The sequence below is a fragment of the Syngnathus scovelli genome, chromosome 3, assembly GCF_024217435.2.
Source record: "Syngnathus scovelli strain Florida chromosome 3, RoL_Ssco_1.2, whole genome shotgun sequence".
Lineage (NCBI taxonomy): Eukaryota > Metazoa > Chordata > Actinopteri > Syngnathiformes > Syngnathidae > Syngnathus > Syngnathus scovelli.
In genome coordinates, this window is record NC_090849.1 from 19,871,065 (window position 1) to 19,898,576 (window position 27,512).

The window sequence follows — 27,512 nt, forward strand, 5'->3', positions numbered from 1 at the left end:
GCGCCAATCAAAAACACTTGGTCCCGGTAATCCCAACCCACACCGTTCCCATCCATTGGGATTGTATACCGGACAGAACGGGCCCACAACTGTAACACATCAGAACCATAGAAATCCCGCGCCACTCGTTGGATTATCCGAGTGACCACATCAAAAAGGATTTGTCGCCACGTAGAAGGTAATTTTCGCGTGACTGGTGAGCTCAAAACAATCGTTAACCGAAATATCATCGGATGTACGTGTGTTAATGGCCTGCTGTTTGTGTGTTTTTTTTCCCAAACATTGTTGCCCTTCCTATACGTGTGTGTTGTTTCTGGACAAGGACAACATTTGAATCGATTTAACAACCCTGATATATTTAGTATTTACAATGTCAATGCAGAAAATTGATGAAACTCAAATGTCATGTAGGACGTCACGACAGACTCTGACTCTGCTGCTGACCACTGGCTAATGCTAATGCTAACCTTTAAAACGATGCTTTTCTGACATGTTAAAAAAGTAGAAAAATAAATGTTGCTAATTGTCCTATGAACGTTAAAATATGAAAAAAAACCTTTCTGTTTTTAATTAATGATATTAAATTCAATTTTCAATTTTATTTATGTAGCAACAATTTACTATAGAAACTTCCCAGACACTTTTCTCATACAATTCATATATACAGAAAATGATTGTTCCCCATATGAGCAAGCACTTGGCAGAGGCAAGGTGGTGGTGGTGGCAGGCTGAGCAAGTTGGGTTGAGATGGAGTGACTGAGAAAAGGGACAGATAGAGAAAACAGGATAGAGGTGTTGCATGACCATTTGAGGATGGAGGGATAAGAGAACAATGGTCCAGTGGTGCAGCACTCGTTACTCATCGAATCTCATTTTGTATGTATGTGATGTAGTCTTCTATGTGCGGTCTTCAACGTAAAGTATACATCGGAGAACCAGAGCTGAGTTTGCCCCTCGGGTACTATGATGACAACATTCAGGCTTGATTATGCCATTTCATCATTGGGCTTATTTAATGAGAACATCAATTTTTTTATGTCTGTTTGTTTTTCTCTAGCTGATGTTGAGCAGTTCTAAATCTTTAAATATTAATCACATCAACATAAGTTAATGCACCCACCAGCACTTCATGAGATATACATACGTGATGCTAATACGTATGTACACGCTGTTTGCACCGAATCAGTGAGGTTGTTTTATACTGCGCTGCAGTGTGGTATATTGCAGTAATGGAAACTTGGAGAAGTTAATGACCATTACAGACGGGAGCTCCTGTTACACTGGCTCGTGGTTTTCTTCTCCCTACTCACTTGTCGCTATGTTCATATCAGATGACATGAGAGGTTTATGATGAAGAGAACGCTTGATAAGCCTTCTTAAAGGAACACAGTTTAAAATGCTTTATGTCAACAAAAAAAAAGCCAATGAACGAAAAATCGTGATTGATCGTACATGTTGTAGGGTAAAATGCATAAAGAACTTCACACACTGGACTGAATGTCCTTTCGCTAGTGATGTCAGAGCACTGGCATTTTCACACACACACGCCCACGCATCTGTTCACTTATTTTGTTCCTAAAGCATCCGGTCGTTCTCTAGTTCCAAGGTCACAATCGGAGTTGTGGATCCTGTTTCATAGTCGCAACACGTAGCCATACAAAAGATTTTCTTGTCAGGTTTTTTTGCACCCATATATTGGAGTTTCATGGATTGTGCTACACCTCTGAGGTGTGATTTACAAAACATTGGAACTACTGAAGTAGATCGACCTCTTTTCACCGTTCAGCATTTTGCTTACCTATAATGTGTTGCTTGCTTAACTCCGGGTGAATGTTTTCCACACAGGATGCGACTGCAGCGCCAAAAATAGGGCTCGGGAAACTGTCGAAGATGTTTTTTTTTAAACTTCCGTGCATTTTCATCATAAACAGTTAGATGGTCACCTAATGGGATGGAAATGCACCTTCTAGTTTTTAAAGGGCCTTACAGAAGAAAGTATTATTATAACAGTCAACCTTTCAACATTTCCTAATAACCAAATAAATACACATGGCTAAGGGAGTGGAAATTCAGGGACTGGAATGAAAAGGTTGGAAACTCATTGACGTGGTCACAAGGTTTTACTGTTGTCCAGATTTTCATGGTAAAAGACAGGACAAAAAGGCCTTTAAACCAGTTTGGGTTCTGAGAAATGTTTACAGTCCTCCATTTCACACAGCATTTCGACATATTTTCCCGTAGCTCTAAATGTCCGTGGACAAAAGACAAAGTCCGAGGTGGTGAGATGAGGAAAAAAAAGTCGAGTCTAAAACTAGAACACCACCAGCATACAAATAAAGCTCCCGGCTCGGTTTTTAAGTGCCGGCCACGTTCTTGTTGTTTGCCTCATCTGTGGTCGCGTTCATTGCTGCTTCCCCTCAAAACAAGTATTGATTTGTACGCGGGAGGCTAGCTATCAGTTTCTTGGGTGCATTTCCCAGAATCTGTCCAGCTTCCAATCACTCGACTTTGAGCTCGTAGGATGTGGCGGAGGCTGTAAGGCGGATTCTGCTTTGAGATCTTTTCATGTGTGCGTTGACACTAAGTTCAGACAGCTGCATTGATGTGGAGCTGTGGCTTTGAATTTTATCTGAAGGTGCTGCTTGAAGCATTTCAAATGGAATAAATCACAAACTCATTATTTTAAGTCCAAGTTGTGTTGCAATAATGGATTGAGTAGTTTTTATCGTTCTTTGGGTGCATGTCCAAGCTTGTCCGATTACCGCACCTGTGTGACAGTTGAACGCAACAAATCCGAGAATCGCTTACATAAACACGTAGGTTCGTTAAGTTCACGTCGTCTTGACTTCTTGTCATCCGTAATGCTGACTTGTTTGTACTCCCTTTTTCCAGCAGCTCTGTTTGTTCCTGTCTGTTTTGGGTGCATTTTTAAGCAACTGGTGACCTTGTTGTGCAGCTTCATATACAGTAATATATTTTTTCTTTGCGTTGCGGGGCAAAAATTGAGTCACAAGTGATTCTTCAGATACGCCACTGCTCGAGTGAAGTAAAAAATAAATAAAAATACACACACATATATACATATACTATACACACACACATGATTTTAGATAGGGAAATTTGTATTTTTGCGCTGTGCCTTGGTTACTACATGTGCCACTGAGGTTGAGTGGTGGCTCTTCCAGTTAGGACAAGATGAAAAAAAAAGTTGACGTGCCGGGAAGAAGGGGCGGTCATTTCTCAAACTTCCAGCTCATTCAAAACAAACTATACAGTGTATATAAATGACTTCACTGGCTTAAACGTCTGTATTTGTTTTTTCACACAGGGTGCTCTGCCAACGGCATGGTGGTGCCATAGTGGAGCGGACTACAAAGAGTCACCCGCCATGCCTCAGTTACAAACCAGACGGTGGCCTGTCTGGCTCATCTGTTGTCTCCTCTCAGTGGTACATACTCATGCGCAAAATGGTAAGAACCTTCCACACTTCTTTCAACAATCCTATTAAATATCAACTCTGTACACAAAACACATTGGGCTTTTCTAATGTGTTTTGCTTTCTATTTCCCGACAGACGCAACCGTACCCCAGCAGGTAAACGTGACGCCCAACATGCGTACGCAGCAAATATCCATTTCCTGGCTGGGAGGTAGCGCCACGTTGTTTGATGTCATGATCCTCAGGACGGAACTCAATGAAACGGTCTTCTATGTGAGGGATCTTCAAATTTTTCTTTTTTTGAATTATGTTGCCTGTCTCATTTCTAAAATGGCGTTGAGGTGTTATACGCTGACATCTTGCAAATGTAGACGCTCATTCCCCAAAAATTAAATTGACACCTCTGAATTTTGAGTGTGAAGTTGTCCTGCCATTGACGAATGTATACGTCGTAGGCAGTTTGAGTTAATAATGTTCATGTTAAAATTGTGCCATTGTTTAGAACCAAGTGCAAGCGACTCTCAACCAAACAACCGGTCGGTACGAGTGGAAGTGGACATCAGCAGAACCTCTGGAATGTACCTCATTGTCGGTCCGAATCCGCTCCCGAAGGGGGGCGGTGACGAGTGAATGGAGCAGCACGCAGATCCTTCAAGGTCAAACCGCTTTGATATCACGCCTCCTCTGTACTGGAACACATCAAATATGTCTTGCTATCTCTCCGCCCTCAAATAATCCTCGCCCTCCGCTTATTTCTCCGTCTTCAGGCAACGATCTGCCCACCATTGCGAACTATCAGATGTACCCCATTGACAGAGCTGTGCATACGGGGGACAGCACCACGTTCTGCTGCATCGTGGCCGAAGGGGGGGTCTTTGGTTCCATGCAGTATGGCAAAACGGCCATGAATGCCACACGGTTGAGCCGGCGGAGTTACAGCATCACCGTAACTCACCAGGCTCCGTCCAACAGGTCGGGGACCAACGTCGTCTGCACGGACGGCCTCGAAAAGACCAAACTGTCAGGAACCACGGTATTCGTTGGATGTGAGTTTATCATTAAATTTGGGGTTACGTGACGGAACCTTCACAGCATATGTAGATACTGAGTTTAGTTTTTGGCCCTTTTAAATCTGATTTAACTTTATGACAAGCTCAGCATTTTGACACAAATGTTTGGGGGCTCTTTCTTGTCACATTGTGACAAGACATACTTTACTATTATTTCCCCAGATCCTCCACTGCTCAGTGATTTTCATTGCGAGACTCGAGATTTGACATCTGCCGTGTGCCAGTGGAAAGAAGCGCGGGACACCCGACTGTACGGCAGACGGAGAACCATCTACTCGCTGAACAACAGGTACTTTGTGCGTACCGTTGCACACGTCAAATTTTAAAGCAACACTCATCCAGCAAAGAAAGAGGACAGTGGAGTTGACCTCCAGAATAGAACTTATTTTGTCTCAACCAAATGTCAGTTCACTGTCTAATGTGGTTCATTTTATTTTTGTAGGAAATGTCAGAAGGCCAGCTTGGTAGAAAATGTGAGGAATTGTAGTGCGGAGCACTGGGAGGGTAACTGGACGCTGGAAGCTGTGAATGCTCTCGGCCGGGACAGCATCTTGGATTCTGCCGAAATCCGACACAGAGGTGAGTGACTCCGCCCCCGCTGCATTGCAGATCACATGAATACTTAGAACTGTCAACATTTCAAAGATAAAATGTCAATGTCTCTTAAGTTTTTTTTTTTTTTTTTTATCACCCCCATTTTTTCATCCCAGTGCGCCCAGTGGCACCTGCGAATCTGAGCGCTGTCGTCTATGCTTGGAATGCCACCTTACGGTGGAAGTGGGGATATGACGCCTATTATTCCCTGCCGCTTGTCTGCCAGGTAGAGCTCAACTTTCACGACAACAAAACAAAGGTCAGTTTCTTCCCTTTGCTGATGTTACAGTACCATTGCGTCTTGTCATAGTCTACGTTTTTTTTTTTTTTAAACTTTTTATTACATTTGTTTAAAATGTGCATGTCCAGCGCACATACACGGGTGTCGGTTTGACAACGGTGCGGCTGTCGGAGCTTTATCCAAATGAAGAGTACAGCGTTAAAGTACGCTGTGGGGCCCAGCAGAATTTCTGGAAGTGGGGAAACTGGAGCCAACCTGTTTCTTTCAAAACCAATATAGATGGTAAGAATACCTATCTTGTTTATAAATAAAGTGAATGGTCATTTGACTGTATTAGCATTTTGCTATTTGATTATACTGCAACAATTTTCATTCTTCAAACTGTGAACTAACCATTATTTCAAATTTCATCACAGTTCCAGATCAGCCTGATGTGTGGATGCATATCAACAATGACAACTCTGGTCAGATCATATGGAAGGTGATTTAATAATTACTTTAACAGCTGTCTATGTACAGGTTAACTAGTCTTGCAGAGGGTTACCTGGTTTGTATACTATAATCATCGGAACTAGGAAACAAACTTTTCCTCTTGCTCACCCTTGCCTCCTTTAGCCCCTGACGGCCCGAGAAAGCCATGGTCCGATCGCGTCTTACGAAGTGACGTTCTGGAGCTCCAAAGAGAACCTGCAGCACACTGAAAAGCTTCTCCCGGACACCTTTATGCTGCCAATCAATGTCACCCGAATTGCCGCCTTCACCAATGACGACCAAGTCGTGGCAACCGTCACCGCCAAGAACGCTGCTGGCTACTCGCCACCCGCAAGTGTAATCATACCTCTACGTGTCGCAGGTACGTATGTCGTAGCTAGTAGGTTACATATATATATATATATCACAATGTTATTTCCTTTTTCTTCCCAGATAAGAGTCGTATTGAGTCCAGGGTGGCTTATATGGACGGCGGCTTCCCCCTGGTCTGGCAAGACGACAGCAACTCAAGCTGCGGTTATGTCATCGAGTGGCATGACGCCCTCTGCCAGCAGGACTGCTCCCTGGAGTGGGTCAAGCTGGCAATGGGAAGCACCAATGCTTCCATCGAATCAGGTATTTCAAGCTAAATGGTTTGGCAAGGTTCATTAAAAAAATCATTGTTACATTTTGGGATTTGTCCTTGAAACCAATGTCTCTGTCAGCCAACTTCCGGCCAGGTGTGAAGTACAACATCTCCCTGTTTAGCTGCTCTTCGGAGCTGCTTCAGTACTGGCAGGGCTACATGCAGGAACTGGGTAAGTGGGGCTGACCTTTGGAATTTTTCAAAGTGTCTTTAAATTTCTAACAACTATAATTGTTTCCCCCACCTAAGCTCCATCCAGAACCGTCCCCCACCTGTCCATCAGTCAGCAGGACTCGGATGTTTTCTTGACGTGGGAAGCCATGCCCGAGGCTCACAGGAGAGGTTACATCTTGGGCTACAATATTTACCTCAACAATGACTCCCAGCTCGTGCTACTCGGTACATATTGGCCTCCTCCGACAGTCTCGCAGTGTTTGAATGCAGCGACATTACCGCAATGTCTTCTTGTGCTCTTTCTGTCCAACGTGTTCCCCACCCCGTCCATCCTTGCAGCCAATCTATCGGGGGAAGAAAGCAGGAAGTACACAGTGAAGGGTGTCTCTAAAGGCACGTATAAATTCACAGTCAAAGCCTTCACTTCAGCAGGCGAGGACACAGGCGCCACCATCTCCATCAGAGTGGATGAGTTGGGTATGTGCATCCTCCAAATATTGTTACTCCCTGTAAATATTCTTGCACACTAAAATCACCTTTGGTTGTCTTCCTTCAAGATGATTGGCTCATCCTGAATATGCTGATATCTCTAGGAGCTCTAGCATTATCGTTGTCCATCACCTCCTGCTTTTGCTATAAGAAACGAAAATGGTGAGTCGGAGCAGTTCCTTTTTTTGTTTGAGTTCTTTACCTGAATATTGCCATTGAGTTAAAAGTGACGTATTGGCTGTTGCTTTTCCGTTTTGTTCTCATCAGGGTAAAGATGGCCTTCTGTCCAGACATACCGCAGCCGAAATTGAACGACGACTGGAGCAGGACACAGGTATGCGTCCTACTCGCTATCTAGCATAGATGAAATCAATTTGATTTTGTAGGCTATGTATTTTTTTTCCCCCTGTTTTAACCATAATGTTACTCAATTACATTTTTTGATCATTGACTGAATCCGTTAGGGTCCGCTGGATGTGAGGCCATCTCCCCACAATCTGGTCCATGTTGTAGAAAAGCCCGAATTGGACTCCCTCAAAGGAGTGCTGGTCGTCATTCCCGAAGAGGATGAGGAGGAAGCGGATCGAATCGGAGACGCGTCGGTCGACACAGATGAGCCAGCGTCATTACGCTACTACAACCAAATGATTGACGAGCGCCCTGTCAGGCCACGCTCCCCGGACTCTTCGGACTCTTCGTCGTCTTCGATGGACTCCGGGCAAACGGATGTGACTTACACGGGAATACAGATTTCAGCCTCATCTCTGGGCTTCCCCACGGATCAACGGGATTCCGCCGAGTTTGGAATGGCTGCGAGCGGAGATGGTTACCGCCCTCAGAGGCAACCTGCAAGTCACAACTCGCTCCCGATTCCTCCGCAGTCTTCCCAAGCCGCCTGCTCCGAAGGCTACAAACCCCAAAGCTCTTGGAATTTGAACTCGCCCGGGGAGGCCGAAGAGCAGGAACGTCTGGCGCCGTGCTTGGGCTCGCCCACTTCCGTTGCCTCCACTCAGTTCCTCCTCCCTGACGGCGAGTCAGAGGAGCGCGGCGAAGAGAAACGCCCGCTCTCTGCTTCCGCGGCCGGCTGGTTCACCAACCTGCTGTCATCTGCTAAACCATGATATCCTCTCATTAGAAGTTGCTCAGCCAATGGGTTGGCCTCACCCCCCTCTCCCCCCCTTTTTACATTCACAAGTAAGTATTATCGGTGACATTGTGTGCAAACTGCAAAAAGCTTCAACCATCAGGCTAAAGAAGATATCTTCATTTGATGTAGCAGTTTGACAGCAGGTCGATAATACGAGACTGAACTCAAGTGGGAGCCACGATTTCCTCATTAGAGTGGGCGGGGCATCGATGCAATGCTTATTGTCTAGCTAACATGACGCATAATTGTATCTGTGATTGTATAGGTGGGGAAAAAAAAGTTGGAGGAGGCTTGAAGCCGCTATTTGAGGAAATGTGGTTCATCCCTTGGCTCTGTTCATGACTGTGGGCATTCGGCACTGTTTCAGTGTAGCAGCTTTTCAATTTTTGTTTCACTTCTTTTGTTTCACGCATTGTGATGTGAGTTTCAAAACACTAGAGTTTGAAAGTACTAATTATCAAACCAAACATTTCCATAAGTGTTTGTTGAAACACTGCAAAAGGAGTTGTCTTTTGAGTTCTTTCATGAGATGATGTCCGATGCACTTTTAATGAGTCATTATATTTTACACAATCAGAAAGTTTTTTTTACGCTCTGGAATTGTCTGGATGGTGACACTGATGATATAAGCTAGAACGTTTTCAATGTCATGTACTGAACAAATGCTTTGATTTTTTTTTATTTGGGTGTGTTCCTAATTGTTTACATTTGTCTTTTTGTTTCATCTAGTTTGTAAATATTTTACTGGCCAGTTTTTTTTTACATTTTTTTTATTACATGTAGTACAGTATATTACCTGCTAGTCAGCGAATTTCCACGCCAATATTAAGAATGAACTTTGGAAGTCAATCATAGTGTTCGAGTTGAATGCTTCGTTATGCTTCCGGTCATTTGCACCATGTCACCTTTCACACACTGCCTTGCAAGCTACTCAATCAAATTATGCATTATTAGAAATGACAACAGATGGACAATGTTTGAGACGGATGATGCTGGCAATTGCATATTGTTGGACTTCACTTTAGAGATTTTAGTCATCTCCATATTTCTCATGATAGGAATACCGTTCCGCAATTCGTGTCATGCTCCAATTATCCGCTGATATTCATTTGCATAAATATATACTAGAGAAATTATGTTAATTTCCAAGTCAACTTTCTCAGTGCCTACAGTCGACAAGCTTTAAGTAAAACTACTGTGACAGGAACGGTAGCAAAAATACACTAACGTGGGTGGAACTGGAAGACTATGTTGGTCTACTTCTCAGGCGGTCCTTTTTTTGACTACTGAGGAAAATGTCTTCATTTAGCAATGCTGATCTTGTTTTTCAAGAAATACTGATTGACTGGATTCAATCCAAAAGCTACAGCGGATGGTCTAATGACTGTCCGAGCCGATATGAGATCATATGGAACAGAGCGTATAGTTTTGAGGATCTAGACATAGCTGCACATCGTTTTCCCCTTTGAAAGCTAACGTTTCCAACGAGGCAGCGCATGTCACGTGATTTTTGTTTATTTGTGTCCACAGATAAGGTTTTATACTAAATATGTGGTGTACATGTATCCTTTTGGCTCTGTTAGATAGGAAATAGAAGAGACTTAACCAACAGATGCTTGTCATTAATAGTTCAATATATTGTGATAGTCTTCCAATGATAGCTTAGTCTGCTTTCACAGTATTGTGTCACATGTTTACACGCTGATGCGATCCAGAGTAAAGCAAAAAAAACAAACGCGCTTGTGTAGATGATATCAAGCAAGGTTGCTGCCGCTCCTTCTGAATTACGAATGCATGCTGTGTGAGCAAACACTATAAAATCACGATACCTTACACGGTTTAAGCTCCTGTGGATTGAAAAACTAACATTGACTAATACTGTGCATGACTTTATGACTAAATGTGCTATCTATAAATGCTTTAAATTTGATGATCTTTCAGAGAGTATTCTTGTGTTTGTAATTCCTGAAGATGATTAGGAGGAAGAGTCAGGTGGATAGAATATGAAAAATGTGGACCCCCCAACCCCTCCCCATACACAAAATGCTAAATGTTAACACCACGCTGTACTGTTACTCATGTAAAATCAATTAAAATTATAATGATGTTTTTCTGGCTACATGTCTGTTATTCCCTCTTGTTTATTGAAATTTGTTTGGAAGAAAACTAGAGTAGATGGCTTCAAAAACTGCGCCTCTTCCCATGACAGCCTTCATCTGCACGCTCAAATGTGTTGTCGCGTATCCATGGAAACAACTGCTGGAATTTGTGTTTTTATCTATTCAAAGGCTTTTAAAATTTCTATTGCATGCAAGTTTTGTTTGAACTAGATTTTACATTCAAAGGTGTAGTTAATCGAGCGCTGCACGACGTGACGAATTTGACAAAAAGGTGACCGACTGGAAGTACACTTTGCCAGTTGCCATGACAACGACGCTCCGATGCGTCTGTTTACGTGCCGTCTACCGACACCCGATGACGTAAATGTCCATACCAAAGTATGTCCAGTTTCATCGGTGGTTAGAGTTCCAAACGACGCCCAGTAGGACGTTAGAAAAAGTCGTGGTGGGAAACCTACCTTGTTAAATTAAAGAGAGGCAAATGTTCTCAAGAAAAATATGTCAGACATATTGTGCAAATGGCTCAACGAGGACCTTCGACTGTCAAAGGTTATCGGTATGTATGACTGAAATGTATTGACAGTTACCTAATGCTAACTCATTTATGCTAATAGTGACTGTTGGTGATTGAGTGTTGAACCAAAATGATACATCCTGACTGTTGAAGGATTGTTCAATTAATGAATTCATTCAGTAACTTGGGGCACCTTGGCCACTAGAGGGCCCCCAAAAATGTATTATTTATTTATGTATTTATTAATATGGTGCATATCTAAATTAGTGGTGCCCCAAATCGAATTCTGATTGGGCTGGCATTTTCTACTTTCTGCCAATCATTATGTATTCACTTTTTGAGTTGCGCTCCTTGAATAAAGTGTTCCATGATATTCCTTTTTTTAAATGTACCTGTATTATGATAAGTGTTTTATTGACTACATCTTAATTTATAAATCCATAAATAGTTCACACATTCCAAATTTACTGTACAAGATAGTATTATTTTGGTATAATTAATGTGTATCTGTTGTATCAGATTTGAAAACTAATTTATCGATAATTGTGCTGCGTTTTTGAGTTTTGCGTTTGACTCGTGTCACATTTTCTAATTTTGACTGTGTGAATGTTTAAATATGTTCATCCTTTCAGAACGAAATAACTTCGCCAAAGATTTCTCCAATGGTTACCTCATTGGAGAAGTTTTACAGAAATATCAAATCATTAATGATGTCAGTATCTTTATGAAAAAAGAGTAAGTCCATTTATTCTCTCTTCCTTTTACAACAAATTCTTGCTTTTGATTGAATTCATCTTAGTTTTAATCTGAAAAAATATGCCCACAGCACTTCCACGTCCAAAATGAACAATTTTACACGCCTCGAGCCAACCCTCCAGCGACTGGGCATCTCCTTTGACCAGGCCACGGCCCAAGGACTGATGAAGGAGAAGCCTGGTGCTGCCACGCATCTTCTTTATCAACTCTACGTCTCGCTAGAAAAGCAGAAAATGAGGAAATTCGAAATCATGCAACCTGATGCCCTGCATAAAATGGGTCTCCAAAAATACTCCGATGTAAGTTTGATGTCGTTCATTCGTATGGCATGCTGTTAAATGGAAACCTCTACCAAGTGTATTCATTAATTTATTCCATGTAGCGTCCTGTGGTGAAGAAAAATGATGGGGAGTTGAAGTTACAGAAAATCAATCAAGACTTCGAGAAGAGACAACCTCATTTTGAGAAGTTAGCCCAGAAAAAGAGTCAACTCAAAGATCAGGATGAGAAAAGAGGCACAAACATGAAGAAGGTGCTCATCATCATTTCCCAGTGTCCTTTATCAGCACACATATCAACTTTAACCCAGTACAGGGAAAAATAAGTCAAATCATAAAAATCTCATATGACACACAGACATTATTCTGTATGTTTTGCAGTTTTCTCGTCCAAAATACAGTGATGTCGTGTCAAGCCAAAATCAGTCCGCTGATGTCCAGGTTCCAAAACCGCCTCCCTACTCTTCACTGGTCAACATGAGGCGGCAGAAACATCAGCAGCGCAAAGATCAGCAAGCAGAGGTCACACTCACACGCAAGCCAGCTTGAGCCTTGATCTCAATCTGACTTGAACCTTAACCCTGCGAAATCTCGAAATGACTTGGTATCCTGCTCAGTCCTAAAAATACTAACTTGCCCAGCTCAAAGTTACAAGTCTGTGAATGATATAAAAAATGATCGCTTATGCCTCTATATTTTTGTCCAAGCAGATAGTCAAGGCCGAAATTGCAGAGTTTGAGATAAACAGAAAGAAGCTGACCACCTCAGGCTTGACTTCTGCATCTGGGTGAGAGAAACATGTTTAGTTAGTTGTCAGGTTTATGTTTCTACTTGCAGACTGTAAATTATTCTTGTATAGTAACAAAAAATGCTTCTTTGTTTAATGCGGTGTGTAAAGAGAACAAGTTGTATGTGATTAATTGATTCTCCCCCTAGAAATGTTTAAAAGTGCCTATAGTAAAGCTTTAAACAACAAATCTAAATATTATTCATAGAAACATAATCTGTTATCCCCAAAATTGTTTAAAAATTAAATAAAGATATAATGAAATTTAAAAATAAATGAATAGATGAACAAATAAACTTGGTATTGTTGGCTGTTTTTATTTATTGAGTTATTATTATTATTATTTTAATTTCTTTGCTTTCACTAGTGGTCTAGATGGTCCACTCGGAGGTAGGACTCAAGGCAGTGCCGGAGAAAATGAACTGACGCTCCAGTCCAGCAGCACATATATTCAGGAGATCCGCCAGAGGTTGCAGGAGAATGTCGCTGCTTCTGAGCAGAGAGAAAAGAGACGAATCAGATGTCTGGTCGAGCAGCTCAAAGCCCATTTGGCTCAAGAGGTGGCTCACAACAGACTTAATCATTTCTCATCTGTCAATTCGGGTTGGCTTTAAAGCCAGCGCACTTAATGACAATGTGGCCTTCCCCCGTGTAGGAAAGATGGCGAGAAGAGCAACTGATAAGATGTCTGACAGGCCAGACTCAGCAAGAGAAGCGCTTAGCCGTGCAGCTACTCCAAATGCGCAAGCAGAAGGATGCCTTCCGGCAGAACCGCCTGCTGATAGAACAACAGTTCCAGCAACAGCGAGAGAAGGAATTCCGAGAAGCTCTCGAAAGGGAAGCGGTGAGTGTCGACAGGATGAACACTTGTCGTAGCTGACAATTTGGATTCATGGTCTCTTTGGGATTCAGGCTTTGACCCGTCAAGCTCAGCTGGACCGTGCAGAAGAGATCCAACTGGAGCTAGAATTCTGTAAGAAGATGGCCGCAGAGTTTGCTCGCAACAGGTCCATGAAGCATTTTGAGAACTGCAAGGAGATTTTGGAGCAAATTATAGACTTGGCCACCAAAGTTGGAGAATATCGCCTGCTCACCGCAAAGTGAGTCAAATGTTCAAACGTGGCCCAGGCTTTAATAATCGTAGCAATGTTAACAACTGAACTTTATGTAGCACTGCTCAAGATTACATTTAGGACCAAAATAATGAAGGAATCTAAATGTGTTAATCACAACCTCACCGCATGTCCTCTTTTTGGGCTATCAGCAGATTGCTAGCATGACACTTGTAATTGTATTCCGCACAAAACAACACTCTAGTGTGTCTATATTTTTGGATCGTGTTCAAGTTCAGTCTGTGTGTGTCATTTGCAGTTTGATTCCAGCAAAGCTGATGCGTGAATGGAAAGAATTGCTGTTAAACGGTCTCCCTCTTTACGAGCAGCAGCAGCGGCCCACGTCGCCCGACCCTGTAGAGCTCCAGAAACAGGAGCTACTCAACAGTCAGGATTACGAGGAATATGTTGTGAGTCATTTTGAATAAAAACTCATGTTTTGGCTCCCACGAGTTGAGCACCTTAGTAGTTGTTGTTGTTGTTTTTCCGACTTGACTTACTGTGTGTCAGAACATGGTTGGAGAATGGGCATGGACAGAGGAGGCCGGGGAGGCCAGCTCACCGGTTGTGCCGAGTCTCAACACGATTCTCAGACATATCTTCTTGAAAATGAGGAGCTTGATCCCGTTAACGAGCCCGTCAGCAATTCTTGGCTACAAGCTCAAGGCGTGTGTGCTGGGCAAGTTCTGCTCTGGCAAAACCACCTGTCTGAAGAGCATTGCTCAAGGTACATAACGTCACTTAATCAAACTGTGCTTGTGACATGTTTTTTTTTTTTTAATAACCCTGTTGTCTTCTCCATATAGATCTCAAAATATGTGTCCTATCAGTGGACAGTCTAGTACAGGAGGCACTGAATGCTCACCAATGTAGAGAGAGGGTGAGTCAACAATCACCTCTCACACCATACTGGAAACTAGGAGCTTACCAGTAACCATTTTAAAACACGTGTACAGGCCATAGAAGATAATGAAGAAAAGGAGAACGAACTACTTGCAATTCTGAATACCGGTGGGTTACTTGTTAATACATTTTATACTCCCATTATACCCGTATTCTGTAAAATACAACAGCGAAAATGTCATTGTTATTGGCGTCTTTCTTTTTTTTTTTTTTTTTAGATCTGCAAAAAGAGGAAATCTCACGCCTAAATGTAAGAGAAGCGACTAATGAAAACGCTAACAAGATGCAAGATTCAAGTGTGTCTATAGATAGCCATCCCAAGCGCTCTCTCGCTTTATCCCAGTTGTCGGTCCGAGCATTACTGGGAAGAGCTGCCGCAGAAGTGCTGAGCAAAGGCAACGTCATTCCCGATGAGCTCTTGGTGGACATTGTAGCGGAAGCTATCAGGTATTACCGCATTGTACTCGGCGAGAGAATATTCTCGTAAAGAATGAGTTTACGCACGGATATTTGCCATCGTGTGAGCAGCCAGATTCCGTTTGAGTCGGGCTGGATCTTGGATGGCTTTCCAGTCAACGTAGATCAGGCCCATCTACTCGAGAGGGCCATCGGCTTTCTCGACAAGGGCTACGAAATAATGGAACGAAAGATAGACCTCGCCATCGATCCGAATCCTTCGCTGCCCCTGCCCCCGCCGCCTGCGCTGGACTTGGCTGTACTGCTGGACATTCCTGATCAGTGCGTCGCCAAGCGCGCAGTCAGTTACACCGGTACGTTTGGAATTATCACTCATGTAAAAGGCTTGTTATTATTTTCGACTTGTCATGCAGCAGTTTTCTTGCGCTTTATTTAACCTTAAATTATGTGCACTCTCTTCTATGTAAAGATGGAGGCAAACATACTCCGGGTGCAAAAGGCTCGCCGCAGGTTAACAACCGATTGTTTATTGCACAGATTCCACATAGGTAATATGATTGGATGACCTGCTATGATTGGCTGTCTCCTTGCAACTCCAGTCTAACACCCATTCTCCCTTTTTAGGATCACGTCCTTTCAGGATAACTGGATCAAACTTGAGGAATGGTTTGCGAACGCTGGGAGGAAAAGTATTTTGATGCGTGTGGATGCAGATGTATCAAAGGAGGAGCTTTGCACGATCATGAGTAGTATCCTACAGAAGGCTATATTGCAAAGACAGCAAGGTAACATCAAGCGAATGCACGAGTAATAATCATTTTGTCCGCCTCTTTGAACAGGAACGTACCTTCTTCATGTTGGCTTTGATTATATTTTTGGAATCTGCTGCTCCAGATCCTAGGCAATATTTTGAGGAGGTTGACTTAGAGACCCCAGTACCTGCACTGTCTCCCCCTTCTGCTGCAAGTTCCGTCCAAACGACAGCCGTCACAAATGAAGACGAATCCCAATTGAGCCTTACTGAGGACCGACCCAATTCAGTCCCCCCAGCAGGTACAATCGTCATCTTTGTAATGCCTGAAAACAAGCTTGAAAGGAGTTCAATTTGAGCGGAGTTGAGTGGCAACTTTCGTAGAAGTCATCAAAGTTGATTGGAGCTTTCTGCCCAATCCTCAGATCAAGCCAACAGGACATCCACCGACTCTACGGCCGACGAGGATTCGCGAGAAGAACCCGCTCCCGCTCCTGCCTCACCCAGCCCGGGTTCTTCCGGCTGGGTCTACGTAGATGAGCCACTCTCCTCAGTAGGAAACATATCAGAAGACCTTAACATAGAATTGCCTCCACATAAATTTGTCCTTTTCTTCTCTACATGTCTCTTTTTAGAGCAAAGCCGAGTATCTGTGCCAACAGTGGGAAGCAGTTTGTGATTCTTATGTGAGCAGTGTCAAGGCCGTGATGCAAGAGCTCCGCTTCGAGCGCACTGCTATTGACCAACGCTTGTTTGACATCAGGTAAATTACATTTGAAGTGTTTTCACCCATTGAATTCCATTCGTTCCAAACCATGCGGCACATCTCCAGAGAGGAGTTCAAGCAATTCTTGGAGCGACCTGACCTGAAGCAGGAATTTGTATCTCAGTGGCAGAAAGATTACAACAGCATACCTGACGACCTGAGGAAAAACGAGGAGACCAAAGCAGAATTAATTCACCGTCTGGACGTAAGTAAAAAAAAAAATGACAGCATGGGAGTGGCTTCAGGGTGTAAATTGTGGTGTCCCTATCGGTGGGTAGGACCTGTGCGAGCATTTGTGGGACATTATCGACACGCACAAGGAGGACGATGAGACACAACGGGCTGTGCTCATTCGTGAGAAATGGTTGGAGGAACACAGCACGATCCTGGTCAACCATCATTTAAGACTCATACAGGTAAAACAACTAATGACTACAGATTTGGAAGGATTGCTAAATTCTTATCAATTCCCATCGCGAGTAATGAACTCATCACCTGTCATTGTGTTTTTCAAAATGCTTGAACACATTTTACATAGGAGGAAATGAGCCGTTTTCAGAGCACACGCAATATTTTGCGGGACTACTATCTGAGTGCGGCTCAACAGGAACACTTGGACTCCATCCCCCTCCTTGACATTGAAGATATAGGACCTGCAACGGTATTGCCCTAAAATGCCAATCTTCCGTCCATTTTTATTATTTTTTTTAACTAAACCCCCTCCCTTAAGAGTTTAGTAGATTACTGAAACAATATGCACAGTCTTGAAAAAATAAATCATTGTTTTTATTTTTAAAATGTTATGCAATGTAATCCAAAACATGGGAATAAATATTTGTGATGATTATGCGCTTTTTTTTAATTTTTTTTTTTTAATTAAGGTCATAGTTGTCTTGTTGTTTGCGTCCAGGTACTTCGTGAGATCTTGATCGCCAAACACGACGATGCCCTCACAGTCATAAATAAACTGGTAATGCCGCTTGACATAACACTGACAAAAATTACATACGTGGAAGGCATGTTTTAAACGGACATGCGTTCATGTGAAGGTGACAACAGAACCTCTGCAGGTGGATCTGAAAGCACAAGACAGTGAGAAAATCCAAGAGAAGGAAAGACCCCAGGAGAAGGAAAAGGAAAAAGAGAAGGAAAAGGAGAAAGAGAAGGAGAACACGAACAAAAAGAAAGACAAAGATAAAAAACAGAAAGGCAGTAAATTTGCTTAGCATGATGGCTCAAAACAGATTCTCTAAATGATTTGATAACGCATATTGTGCATACATTTTGTATTTAGGTTCTCCAACTCCCCCTCCTGCTCCCAGCCCACCACCAGCTGTGGAAACTGTGGAGAAGAGCCCTGGAGGTGTTAAAAATGGCAAACAGAAGATAATCCAAGAATACGCGGCTGCTTTGAACCATGAAGGTACTGCATGCTCACATCCAATTGAGCACACGTTAAAGTTTAAAAGTACCATTCTGCAAACATGTTGTGGGTGTGTTTGTGCATGCGTGTGTGTGTGTGTGTGTGGTTCCCAGCGAATGCATCAAATGTTCGGATTAATCTGGTGAAAGGCCACGGGCTGGTACTGCTGAACTCTCTGCAAAGCAGAGCAGAACAGATCTTTAGCGACATGCAAGACAGCTTGGAAGCACATTACGTTGCGCAAATGAAGAGGTCGGTGTCTCTTCTTTCTATGCTGCACAGTTTATGTTACTTGTGATTTCGGGGATGAGCAATTAGTTTTTTTTTTTTTTAGTATTGACCAACTTGCGGCGGTGGTGCGCCACTTCATAGAGGCAGGTGCTAAGATTCAGAATGAGTTGGTGCTGGTAAGTACCACCTTTTTTTTCCGGAGGGGAGGGGGTGCATCTTTACATAAAATGTAGATATAAAATGACTTTCTGGGAAATAATGGCTTTTTAATACGTTTCATATTTTCATGCTTTTAGGAAAGTATTGATTTCTGTTTGAATGGAGACGCCCGATTGATTTCAAGTCCACTTTCCCAACTGAGTCCCCCTGCCTCGGCGATTGCAACATCTTCAATGCTGACCGTTCTTCAACTGGAATCATTGTACCACTGTCTTTGCAACGAAGCTCCAACAGGTAACCTGAAAACCTATAAAAGAGATACGAGATTAACAGATAAGACAATCGAGCATTGCTGGTGTCTGTCCAGCTCTCCATCTTTCTCCTAATATTCATTTTTCAATCATTGCTCTCTCCATTTTCAGGTGTCATGTCCAGTTCTGAGTTCTTCCATCTGATCAAGGACATGCTCCCTTATAACTCTCTGCCCGAACCTTGGGAGAACATGAGCGAAACACAGGTACGCTCAAATCTTCAACAGCATTAGCTTCAGATTATTTTAAATTGGTAAACAAAATATGTCATGTCCAGTCACTTCATATTAATTGATGAGTTGACTCTGATTGCGTGAAACATGGTCATGTGTGTCATCACATCACTCGTTCTCTCTTGTGCGCAGTTGAAGGAGATTATTTCTCTGCTCGCCGATAGATCCAAACAGATAGACTGGCGTCGATTCCTTGTCAGTGCTGCCATCCCTTGGCCGTTTCCTTCTTTAACACAATTGCTGCTTGTGCGCAAGCAGTTCAAGGCAGCAGACACCGGTGACACGGGCTACATAAGTGAGGAGCAATATAATCAGGTTAGTCTCTGCAACAACATTGAAGACCCTTCATTTCTCTTCTGCGACCTTGTCAAATCTGCCTGAGTCGACTTTTTGTCTGTTCCACTTATTTTGCCAAAGCACCTTTTTAAACAAGCAGTAGTTTGGTAGATCGTAAATTTTTTTCAAGATGTTTATTGTCACTCCTCCTGATAATTTTGTCTCAAAGTCCCCTAGCATAATGCTAACATCTGCAAGGTGACTCTACTGATGAACAAAGATTTATAATATAAATACGAAATATTTTTGGGCTGAAAATGAAGTGAATTAAAATGAATTTCAAATAATTTCTTTTGGCGCACCAAGTCATTGATCTATTTCTTTCCTAACATAAGACGGAGTTGTGGTTTTCCAGCGAGAGTGAGCAGTCCGTCCCCGAGGACTCCTATCAGCCTCTGAATAACCGTCAAGCTCACCTACGCAAGGTAAAATGCTCGAAACGGTGCAACGTCTGTCAACGATGACTATTATAACAATCTTTTTCAAAATGATGTCCACGTTTTCCCTTCATAGCTTTTTTTCCAGCTGTTTTCCGATCACTCTACCACCCCGCCTCAACTGGACTACATGACCATGCTGCTGTGCTTCGCCTCCGATCACGATCCCAAGCAGGGCTTCATCAAAGCGTTGAGCGTAATGACGGGACATCATCTCCACTACCCCACCTCGAGCGCTTTTGACACAGTGAGTTCATTGGTGTGCAGGGAAAAAGCGGCACATCGTGGAGGCCTCTGATTTAGTAATGCACACTTGTCATGTACGCAGACTGATTCAAACTTATGGGAGACCACAGTTTCCTCCTGCTCACAGCCAGAAGAAAACCCCATGGAGGAAGAGGAGTGTGCAGCAAGTATGAGCCAGACAGTGTCCATCCCAGCTCTCCTTTCTGTCGTGGGGCCCAAAGTAGGAAAGATGAAAGGTGGCATTAACCCTGCTTCAGGTTGCTTGAGCCAGGAGGAGAATGTTGAGGTATGATGAGACCCAAGTCTGCCCAATATTGCAGAAGTATAACCAAGCGCTGTTTTATACGGAAGAGTTAGATTGAGATAAGTGACATGGTCCCTTTTTAAAAGTTATGTAACATAACTAACAAACTAACAGAATCCACTACCTTTGCTACCATGTAGCATCTGATGCAGATATTCGTAGAGCTGGGCTACTCTCCAGAAGATGCCATTCCCTTCTCGGTCCTCTCCAAGCATCCGTCCTTTCGGAATCTGATAGAGGTCACTAATCACCACCTCTTTGTCGTAAGTCAAGACGCATGTCTTCTTTTTATTCGTCTGATACTTTCCTTTGCCACACTCGCAAACACCCGGTCTGGTTTTGGGAGTTGTCCATTTTTTGTCATACACGTTTAATATTTTGACACAATTATTGAGGAAATTTCACTCTTAACACATATTAGAGCACAGGACAATTTTATAAAATAATCTGGCTTTTGCAACTCAGAGCAATTGAAGACCACAGTGGGTGTTCAAGATTTTGTTCGTCACATTTGTTAACATTTTACATTTAACAAGGCACGAACCTTTCAGATGGACTCTGATCCTTGCTATTATAAATTTCAACTCAGATATTACATTTTCTCAAGCGTTTTCTTTGTTCTCTTTCAGAACGTTCATAACGTGCTGCAGGCCGCTCAGCCACAAGGAGAGAGGCTCAACAGTCTCCTAATTGACGATGACACCTAAAACATCTACTTTCGGTCTTCTATGTCATGATAAATTACTAGGAAAGAATAAATAGATGTAAAAAAACTATTCGTGACTTTAGTGTTCAATGAATTGAACATTCTATAGTTTCAACGCATAGACCTGAATGAAGTGACAAGGCAGGCTGACTGAAAACATCAGCCATGATGGCCCTGACCTCTCTGACTCAGCATTCTTTTTCCTGAAACACTCCAGCAGTTTTTCTGATTCACTTGTTTTTCTAATGACCTCTCTGACACAGAGGAGCATCGGTTTGCGTCCACAATGAGTGCATTGTCCAGGATAACCTACATGTCAAGCCTCACTTGCCAGCAGCGACCTTCCCGAGCACCCGCAAGCCTTTTGTAGCCCATTTAGTCGGGATGCGCTGTCCTACCTACTGCTGCGCCCCTTCCAATCAATCCCGTCATCAGCAAAACAAACAAATCATTAATGCAGTATTTTAAAGCTAATATTACCGCACAAATGACATTTTGACAAAAAAAGGAATAGAAGGGCAGGCGAAGTTTGTTAATACTTAACAAAAATTCCGTTGTCTTTAGTTAACATTTCCATTTATTTAATTTGATTGAAGACGTGCTTTGGGGGATTCTGAGCCCCCCTTTTGCCACCGCCCCTTCTCCCGGTCCCTCCCTTTCATTAACACTGCAGGTCCAATGCTGGTAGACATGTGAGTGTCTGACTTTTAGAAGAAAAACGGAGAGGCTCATGTGTTATGTGGACAGAACCACGCACACAGACTGGCGTGCCGACTCCCGAATGACAAGGATCAGCGCCTTAAGGTCGGAACTTTTCCATTCATTTGCACTGACAGCCAAGCAAAGTGACACAGACATTGTAAGCGCCTTTGCCCTTTTATCAGCTTCTGAATGGAATGGTCTTTTGTTTTTTTCCTCTACTCAACTTATTTTTTGTTTTCTTTTCATTCCATGTTTAGGAAATTAGTTTGCCGTTATAATTCTGCTGGCTCCAGCCATAATTGTACTTTTTTTACTTTTCTCATAATTTTACCAGGCAGACACTCGCACAAGAACGCTTTCATTACAGTTTATTTTTGAACTGGAAGACTATTTTCGGGATTTTGGCTGGAGATCACCGTGGCACCAACGACATGGGGCTTGTGGTTTGGATGTGCTGGCTGCTGGCTCTCCCACTACTTCAGTCTGCCAAAATCCTAACGGTCTGCCTAATTGGTGAGTAGGGGAGCAGTCATTGTCATGCTTTTCTTTTCCTCCCTTGTTTTCTTCCTAACTAGCCATCAAAAGAACAAAAGAGAAACCACACAGGAAATTATATAATGTCAAATTCCAAAAATATATGATCTATTTTTAATGAATAAGTGCACTCTCTGGGAATGGATTACTTGTGTTATGTTATGGGTCAGATTAACACATTTTACAGTTGAAAGAATTTCAATGTGGGAAAAAAAAAGACATTTCAACAAAATGTCTTGATCATAATTTCAATTTACATTTATGGTAAATATTTTGAACCAGCAGTAAAAAATAAAGGTAAAAATCTTCCAAATATTATACGGTCATCTCTTGTTACACAAGCCAGCGATGCACACCTTTAAAATAAATACTTCCTCCTGCAGGAGGAAGCCACTACTTGTTACTTGACGAGATCTCCCATAACTTCCACCTCCATGGCCATGAGGTTCGCATGCTCCTACAACTGGACAACCCTGTCATCACAGGTATTGTTTCAGATTGTTGTATTATTTATCGGCAACATTCATTTGCATTCCGCTTTTTAATATACTATAATCACATCCGTCAGGTTTGTCCTACGCCGGCCGCAATGGCAGCTACCAGACCAGCACTTGGTCCCCAGGAGAAGATTACATTAAACAATACAACGGGTGGTTCTTGGAACAGCAAGCACAATTTTTACTGGGCCGGTACCATAATTGAGACTCTTTCTTTCAACATTCTTATCATGTGTAGCAGACATAACTCATATAAAAATGAGTAATTTGGAGTAAACTAACTTTCTTTCCACAGGGACAGCTTTAATGGCTTTTTGAATTTCATGGGTCACCTTTCTTATCAGTGCGACAAGCTCTTAGGGGACAGCGATCAAATCACATTCCTCCAGGAGCAGCAATATGACATCGCTATCCTGGATGCTTTTAATCCCTGCTCCTTCATCATAGCACATAAACTTGGTATTTAGTGACAATCTAGCCCAAAAAACTCCAAAGAATTAATCGCAGGCCTGTTTTGCATCATCCAGGTGTGCCCTACATCGCCTTCTATCCAGGCTCTCTGAACGGCCCCCTTGCCATTGCCATCCCTGCCTCCATCTCCTCAGTACCAGCTTGCAGCTCCCAGTTGTCGGACCGCATGGACCTCTGGGATCGTGCAAAGAACTTGGTCTACTCTCTCCTCAATGCTGTTGGTAAACAATTTATTAACTGTATTTTGAGGTTTCCATTGTACACATTTTTGACATTCTGACAACGCCCTAAAAATTTCCATTTCTTGTTAAAGGTCAGAAAATTGTATGGTCCATTTTCAAGGATGTAGCCGAGCGCCACTTGGACTCAGGATCCCCGCCTGGTGGCCTGGATGAGTTCCACCAGAAGGCAGAACTCTGGGCCTTCAACACCGACTTTTCCCTGGAGTTCCCGCAGCCGCTTTCGCCTGCCACCGTGTTGACGGGGGGGCTCCTCAATAAACCTGCTGAGCCTCTGGAACAGGTCATTCCTCTTCATAACAATACGTTCTAATGTGTAGCTTATTATGGAACTCTTTGTTATTTTTATACAAATAGTTGGCTCAATGGAGTGAGTGGCTTCCCATCCATTAAGTGTGAAATTAAACAATTGGTTGAATATGGTTAAATTACCCAGTAATATTGGATCCAGTTCCATTCCATGCACAGAATAGCATTAGCTAACAGCGATAGCTTCCGAGAAGTGACTCTTGATAGCTTGTGAAGTTCAGGACTCAGTGGCGGTGTGGAGGGGGTTGAGTTTGGCAACGTGTCCATGCGCCACGTGACACACATTATAGCAGGGGTCACCAACCTTTTTGAAAGTGAGACCTACTTCTTGGCTACTGATTAATGCAAAGGGCTACCGCCTACCGGTTTGATATGCGCTTGTGAAATAATACATTTGTTCAGACCTTTGATGAACATTAATCGTATTAAACTGTATGAAGACGTTGATCATGTGAATAATTTCTCACAGTCATTAACAATAATTTAAGGAAACAGATGTACATCAATGCAAAATGCTAAACTTTATTAGGTGTTGACATTTTCAAATCATCACTTCTAATACATTCATAGGAAATCACTATATCCCATCACAGTCAAAAAAAAAAAAAAAAAAAAGCATAATATGGCTCCATGGTCAAACAAAATCTATCTTGCAGGACCTTGACTCGTGGATCTCCAGTTTTGGAGAGTCGGGTTTCATCATTGTGACCTTGGGATCCATGGTCTCTTCTGTGTCTGTGGACCGGCTTCTGGTGGAGCTAGTGGATGCCTTCTCCATGATCCCTCAGGGTGTGATCTGGAGGTACAATCTTGTCATGATGCTTGCACTCACACAAAATCTACGCTTTGGATTTTGATGTTCCTTTTTGTTGTCAGGTACGACCGTAAGCTTTGGCCGCCTCATCTGAGTAAACCTTCCAATCTCCTCCTTGTGGAGTGGCTGCCTCTTAATGACTTGCTTGGTGCTTATTCATTTCATTATACACTGCATAACACTTTATTGTACGTGAGTGAACGCAGTCACACACTAATTGACACTGCTTGGGTGGTGTTCATTGGTGTCACATTGTTCTGGTACTTATTAAATCAAAATCACTGTAACAGTATCAATCAAATCTAGGTAGTGTCCATTGTCTATTCTTGCTGACTTTGTGGGCAATTACACCCTTGATTGGTCGTCATTGAATTGCAGAAAATCACCTTTCACACAAACAATTTAGCCTTTGCATATCCACTAGAGTACAAAAAAAAATCACATCAGAAATAGATAATAATAGATATTGATAAGCATTGTTTTTCCTTGGAGGTTGGCTTTATTTATCATTTTGAAATGAAATATTCTCATTTCTTCCCAGGACACGACAAGGTGCGCCTCTTCATCACCCACGGAGGTCAGAACAGTCTTCTTCAGGCCGTGTATCATGCCGTTCCCGTGCTTGGCATCCCCCTGTTTGGAGATCAGTTTGACAACGTGGTGAGAGCTGAAGCAAAGGGCCTGGGCCTTGTCATCAGCCCTACGCGAATTACCAGCAAGCTCCTTAGCTCCACCATCCAAAACGTCATACGGAATGTCAGGTATGTGCAAATGGCTCCAATAAATATTGCACGACTTTTGATGTAGTTAAAACTGTCAAGCATCTAATTTTTATTCATTGTGATACCTCCTCCACTGTCTAGTTTCAAGTCGGCAGCTATGTCCCTCAGCCGCATCCACAGATCGCACCCCGTGCCCCCCGCGCTTCGACTTGTGCAGTGGGTGGAGCACATCCTGCACAGCGGAGGGGGGGCTCACCTAAAGCAGGCCTCATTGCAGCAGTGGTGGTACCAGAGATGCCTACTGGACCTACTTTTGATCGTCCTCATAGGTCTTACCGGGTCAGTTCTTCTCTGCTGGATTTTCTGCAAGAGCATGATGAGCAAAGGTGACAGCAAGAAAACACAATAGGACATATGATGGATGGAAAGTTGACTTTGAAATGGCTTGCTCCCTAAGGTCAGACCAGAAAAAAAATATTCAACGTGCGGATAGCAGATTAATCAATTTACAATAATACAATAATGAAATATTTGTGCTTTGTTTCTTCCCACCACTGGACAGACATGGTTGTATTGTAATGCTGAATTGTCCCACACCTCCATGCTGCTTTGACCCGACTGTGCTACAAGCAGGGGGCACTTCTTGGGCCAGTACCCGTATAAGCCCACCAGTGTACACCATTGTTTGTGCATATGAGTTTTGATGGCGGTCGGGTCTGGTGGCTAGTTGGCCTCCAGGCTCTTCTTTTGGCACTCACCCACACCTGCAGGCCTCAACTCCGACCCCTGCGGTCTCTCCTGCTTGTTGACACAGTCTGCTTCCCACTCCTCCACAAGGCCCAGCAATGTTCACGGTCAGCGCTCACTCCACAGTGGAGAGCAGAAAAGGTCTTGGAGGACCTCTCTCCCCTCCTCTTTCTCTGCCCTTCTTCCCACCCCTTACATCTGTGTTGGGGTGGGGGGGGGTTGAGATAAATTAGCAAGAGAAAAAAATGACCAATTAGAACGGCATGTTCTCGCTCCCCCCATTCAGCTGTCCAATCCTTCATGCCATCGCTTCCTTTCATTTGTCTGGCAGTTGCAGGTGCCAGTATGTCTTCCTCTGCCTCGCACGCAATCCCAAGTGGGCCGGGCAAAATGGGCCCAGGCATAATATAACAGCAAGCGGGGAGACAGATAATAATGGCAAAGGAGAAAAAAAACACAAAAGATGAAATGGCAATGAAGCAGAAGAGGAATGAAAGCAAACAAATTAGACAAGAGGAGGGGAAAAATCTGACAAGCTGTTGGCACGAAATGTTAAAAGAAGAAAAACAATACAATTCACGCAATTAAACAACACTTTCACACGTTCATAATCTGCTGCTTTACACATACTATAAAGTCAGAGTGGGAATGTGCAGTGTTTCATTGCAACACAGACACACTTTAATGCAATAGTAGAATTTGCCCTCCTTATATTAAACTAATTGAAATGTCACGCCACAGAGAAGAATGTTGTGCATTAGTGTTTGTGTTAGAGTAGGGAAACTTTGAAAACAGCCAAGACAGCGGCTCTCCAGGACGGGAGTTGCCTACCCCTGATTTGAAGGATAAACTCCACACGTGTTTTGCTTTTCATTTTATTTTTTAGTACACTGTTATCATTTATCAACATTTATATGACGATTAACTCAAGAATGTTCAAATGTGACGTGAAAAATTGTCTGTTCAGTTAATATAAGTCTTATTATGGCAACACATTACTGTACTGTATTTGAGAACATGTAAACTCCACTCAGGAATACTTTAGCCGGGATTCGAACTCAGAATTTTGGCGTCGTTATGAACTTAATCCTGAATGATGGGGGGGATATAGCGCCATCTAACGGGGTAGAGTGTGTACTCCTAGTAAATGACTTTACAAGTGTAGGATATTGGCTTTAACTTAACCTACTTCATGAGTGACTCTAAAAAATTGTTTGTTTGTTTTTTTTTTTTTACAAAATTATGGAAAATAGGCATTCTCCACTAGTAGTTTGCATTTCTGCCACACCGTTCTGATTTGTGTTTGAATTTTAGCTATGTTCTCTTGTTACTCCAACCTCCGCCCACTGTACACATACCAAAAACGTGCATTTTTATTGCCCATCGGTGTAAATGTGAGTGTGACTGCATTTTTTTT

The 27,512-nt window shown here is 42.8% G+C and overlaps 3 protein-coding genes across 8 annotated transcripts; all 3 read left to right on the plus strand.

The window, feature by feature from the left end:
• Positions 1-6: 6 nt before the first annotated feature.
• Positions 7-10,379, plus strand: lifra (LIF receptor subunit alpha a). The gene is made up of 18 exons (XM_049764101.1): positions 7-178; positions 3,329-3,470; positions 3,575-3,711; positions 3,941-4,094; positions 4,206-4,484; positions 4,671-4,797; positions 4,951-5,087; positions 5,219-5,361; positions 5,472-5,625; positions 5,760-5,824; positions 5,959-6,196; positions 6,268-6,450; positions 6,540-6,632; positions 6,710-6,859; positions 6,974-7,111; positions 7,192-7,285; positions 7,391-7,457; positions 7,588-10,379. The coding sequence occupies exons 2-18, from the start codon at positions 3,389-3,391 to the stop codon at positions 8,242-8,244; spliced, it is 2,898 nt and encodes a 965-aa protein (XP_049620058.1). The 5' UTR covers positions 7-178; positions 3,329-3,388; the 3' UTR covers positions 8,245-10,379.
• A 149-nt stretch (positions 10,380-10,528) lies between these two features.
• On the plus strand, positions 10,529-21,138 carry spef2 (sperm flagellar 2). 3 transcript variants are annotated; one of them, XM_049764098.2, is made up of 37 exons: positions 10,529-10,946; positions 11,537-11,639; positions 11,731-11,959; positions 12,043-12,192; positions 12,320-12,460; positions 12,649-12,725; positions 13,093-13,285; positions 13,381-13,569; positions 13,638-13,825; positions 14,097-14,247; positions 14,348-14,564; positions 14,644-14,717; positions 14,794-14,848; positions 14,959-14,990; positions 15,084-15,187; positions 15,269-15,510; positions 15,627-15,705; positions 15,782-15,942; positions 16,052-16,210; positions 16,334-16,461; positions 16,544-16,671; positions 16,741-16,879; positions 16,953-17,090; positions 17,213-17,335; positions 17,585-17,644; positions 17,724-17,886; positions 17,969-18,097; positions 18,211-18,349; positions 18,432-18,504; positions 18,625-18,781; positions 18,910-19,004; positions 19,164-19,346; positions 19,703-19,792; positions 19,881-20,051; positions 20,133-20,336; positions 20,495-20,617; positions 20,984-21,138. In XM_049764098.2, the coding sequence occupies exons 1-37, from the start codon at positions 10,889-10,891 to the stop codon at positions 21,059-21,061; spliced, it is 4,923 nt and encodes a 1,640-aa protein (XP_049620055.1). In that variant the 5' UTR covers positions 10,529-10,888; the 3' UTR covers positions 21,062-21,138. The 3 variants fall into 3 exon arrangements, with proteins under 3 accessions (XP_049620055.1, XP_049620057.1, XP_049620056.1); XM_049764100.2 differs by having other exon boundaries at positions 20,178-20,336; XM_049764099.2 differs by having other exon boundaries at positions 17,724-17,883.
• Positions 21,139-21,280: 142 nt separating this feature from the next.
• On the plus strand, positions 21,281-27,262 carry LOC125994693 (UDP-glucuronosyltransferase 3A1-like). Of its 4 annotated transcripts, none has more exons than XM_049764107.2 (11): positions 21,281-21,919; positions 22,097-22,275; positions 22,680-22,781; positions 22,865-22,985; positions 23,089-23,252; positions 23,321-23,485; positions 23,578-23,786; positions 24,469-24,614; positions 24,689-24,774; positions 25,168-25,387; positions 25,490-27,262. In XM_049764107.2, the coding sequence occupies exons 2-11, from the start codon at positions 22,194-22,196 to the stop codon at positions 25,755-25,757; spliced, it is 1,563 nt and encodes a 520-aa protein (XP_049620064.1). In that variant the 5' UTR covers positions 21,281-21,919; positions 22,097-22,193; the 3' UTR covers positions 25,758-27,262. The 4 variants fall into 4 exon arrangements, with proteins under 4 accessions (XP_049620064.1, XP_049620061.1, XP_049620062.1 ...); XM_049764104.2 differs by having other exon boundaries at positions 22,101-22,275; XM_049764105.2 differs by having other exon boundaries at positions 21,281-21,864.
• Positions 27,263-27,512: the final 250 nt, after the last annotated feature.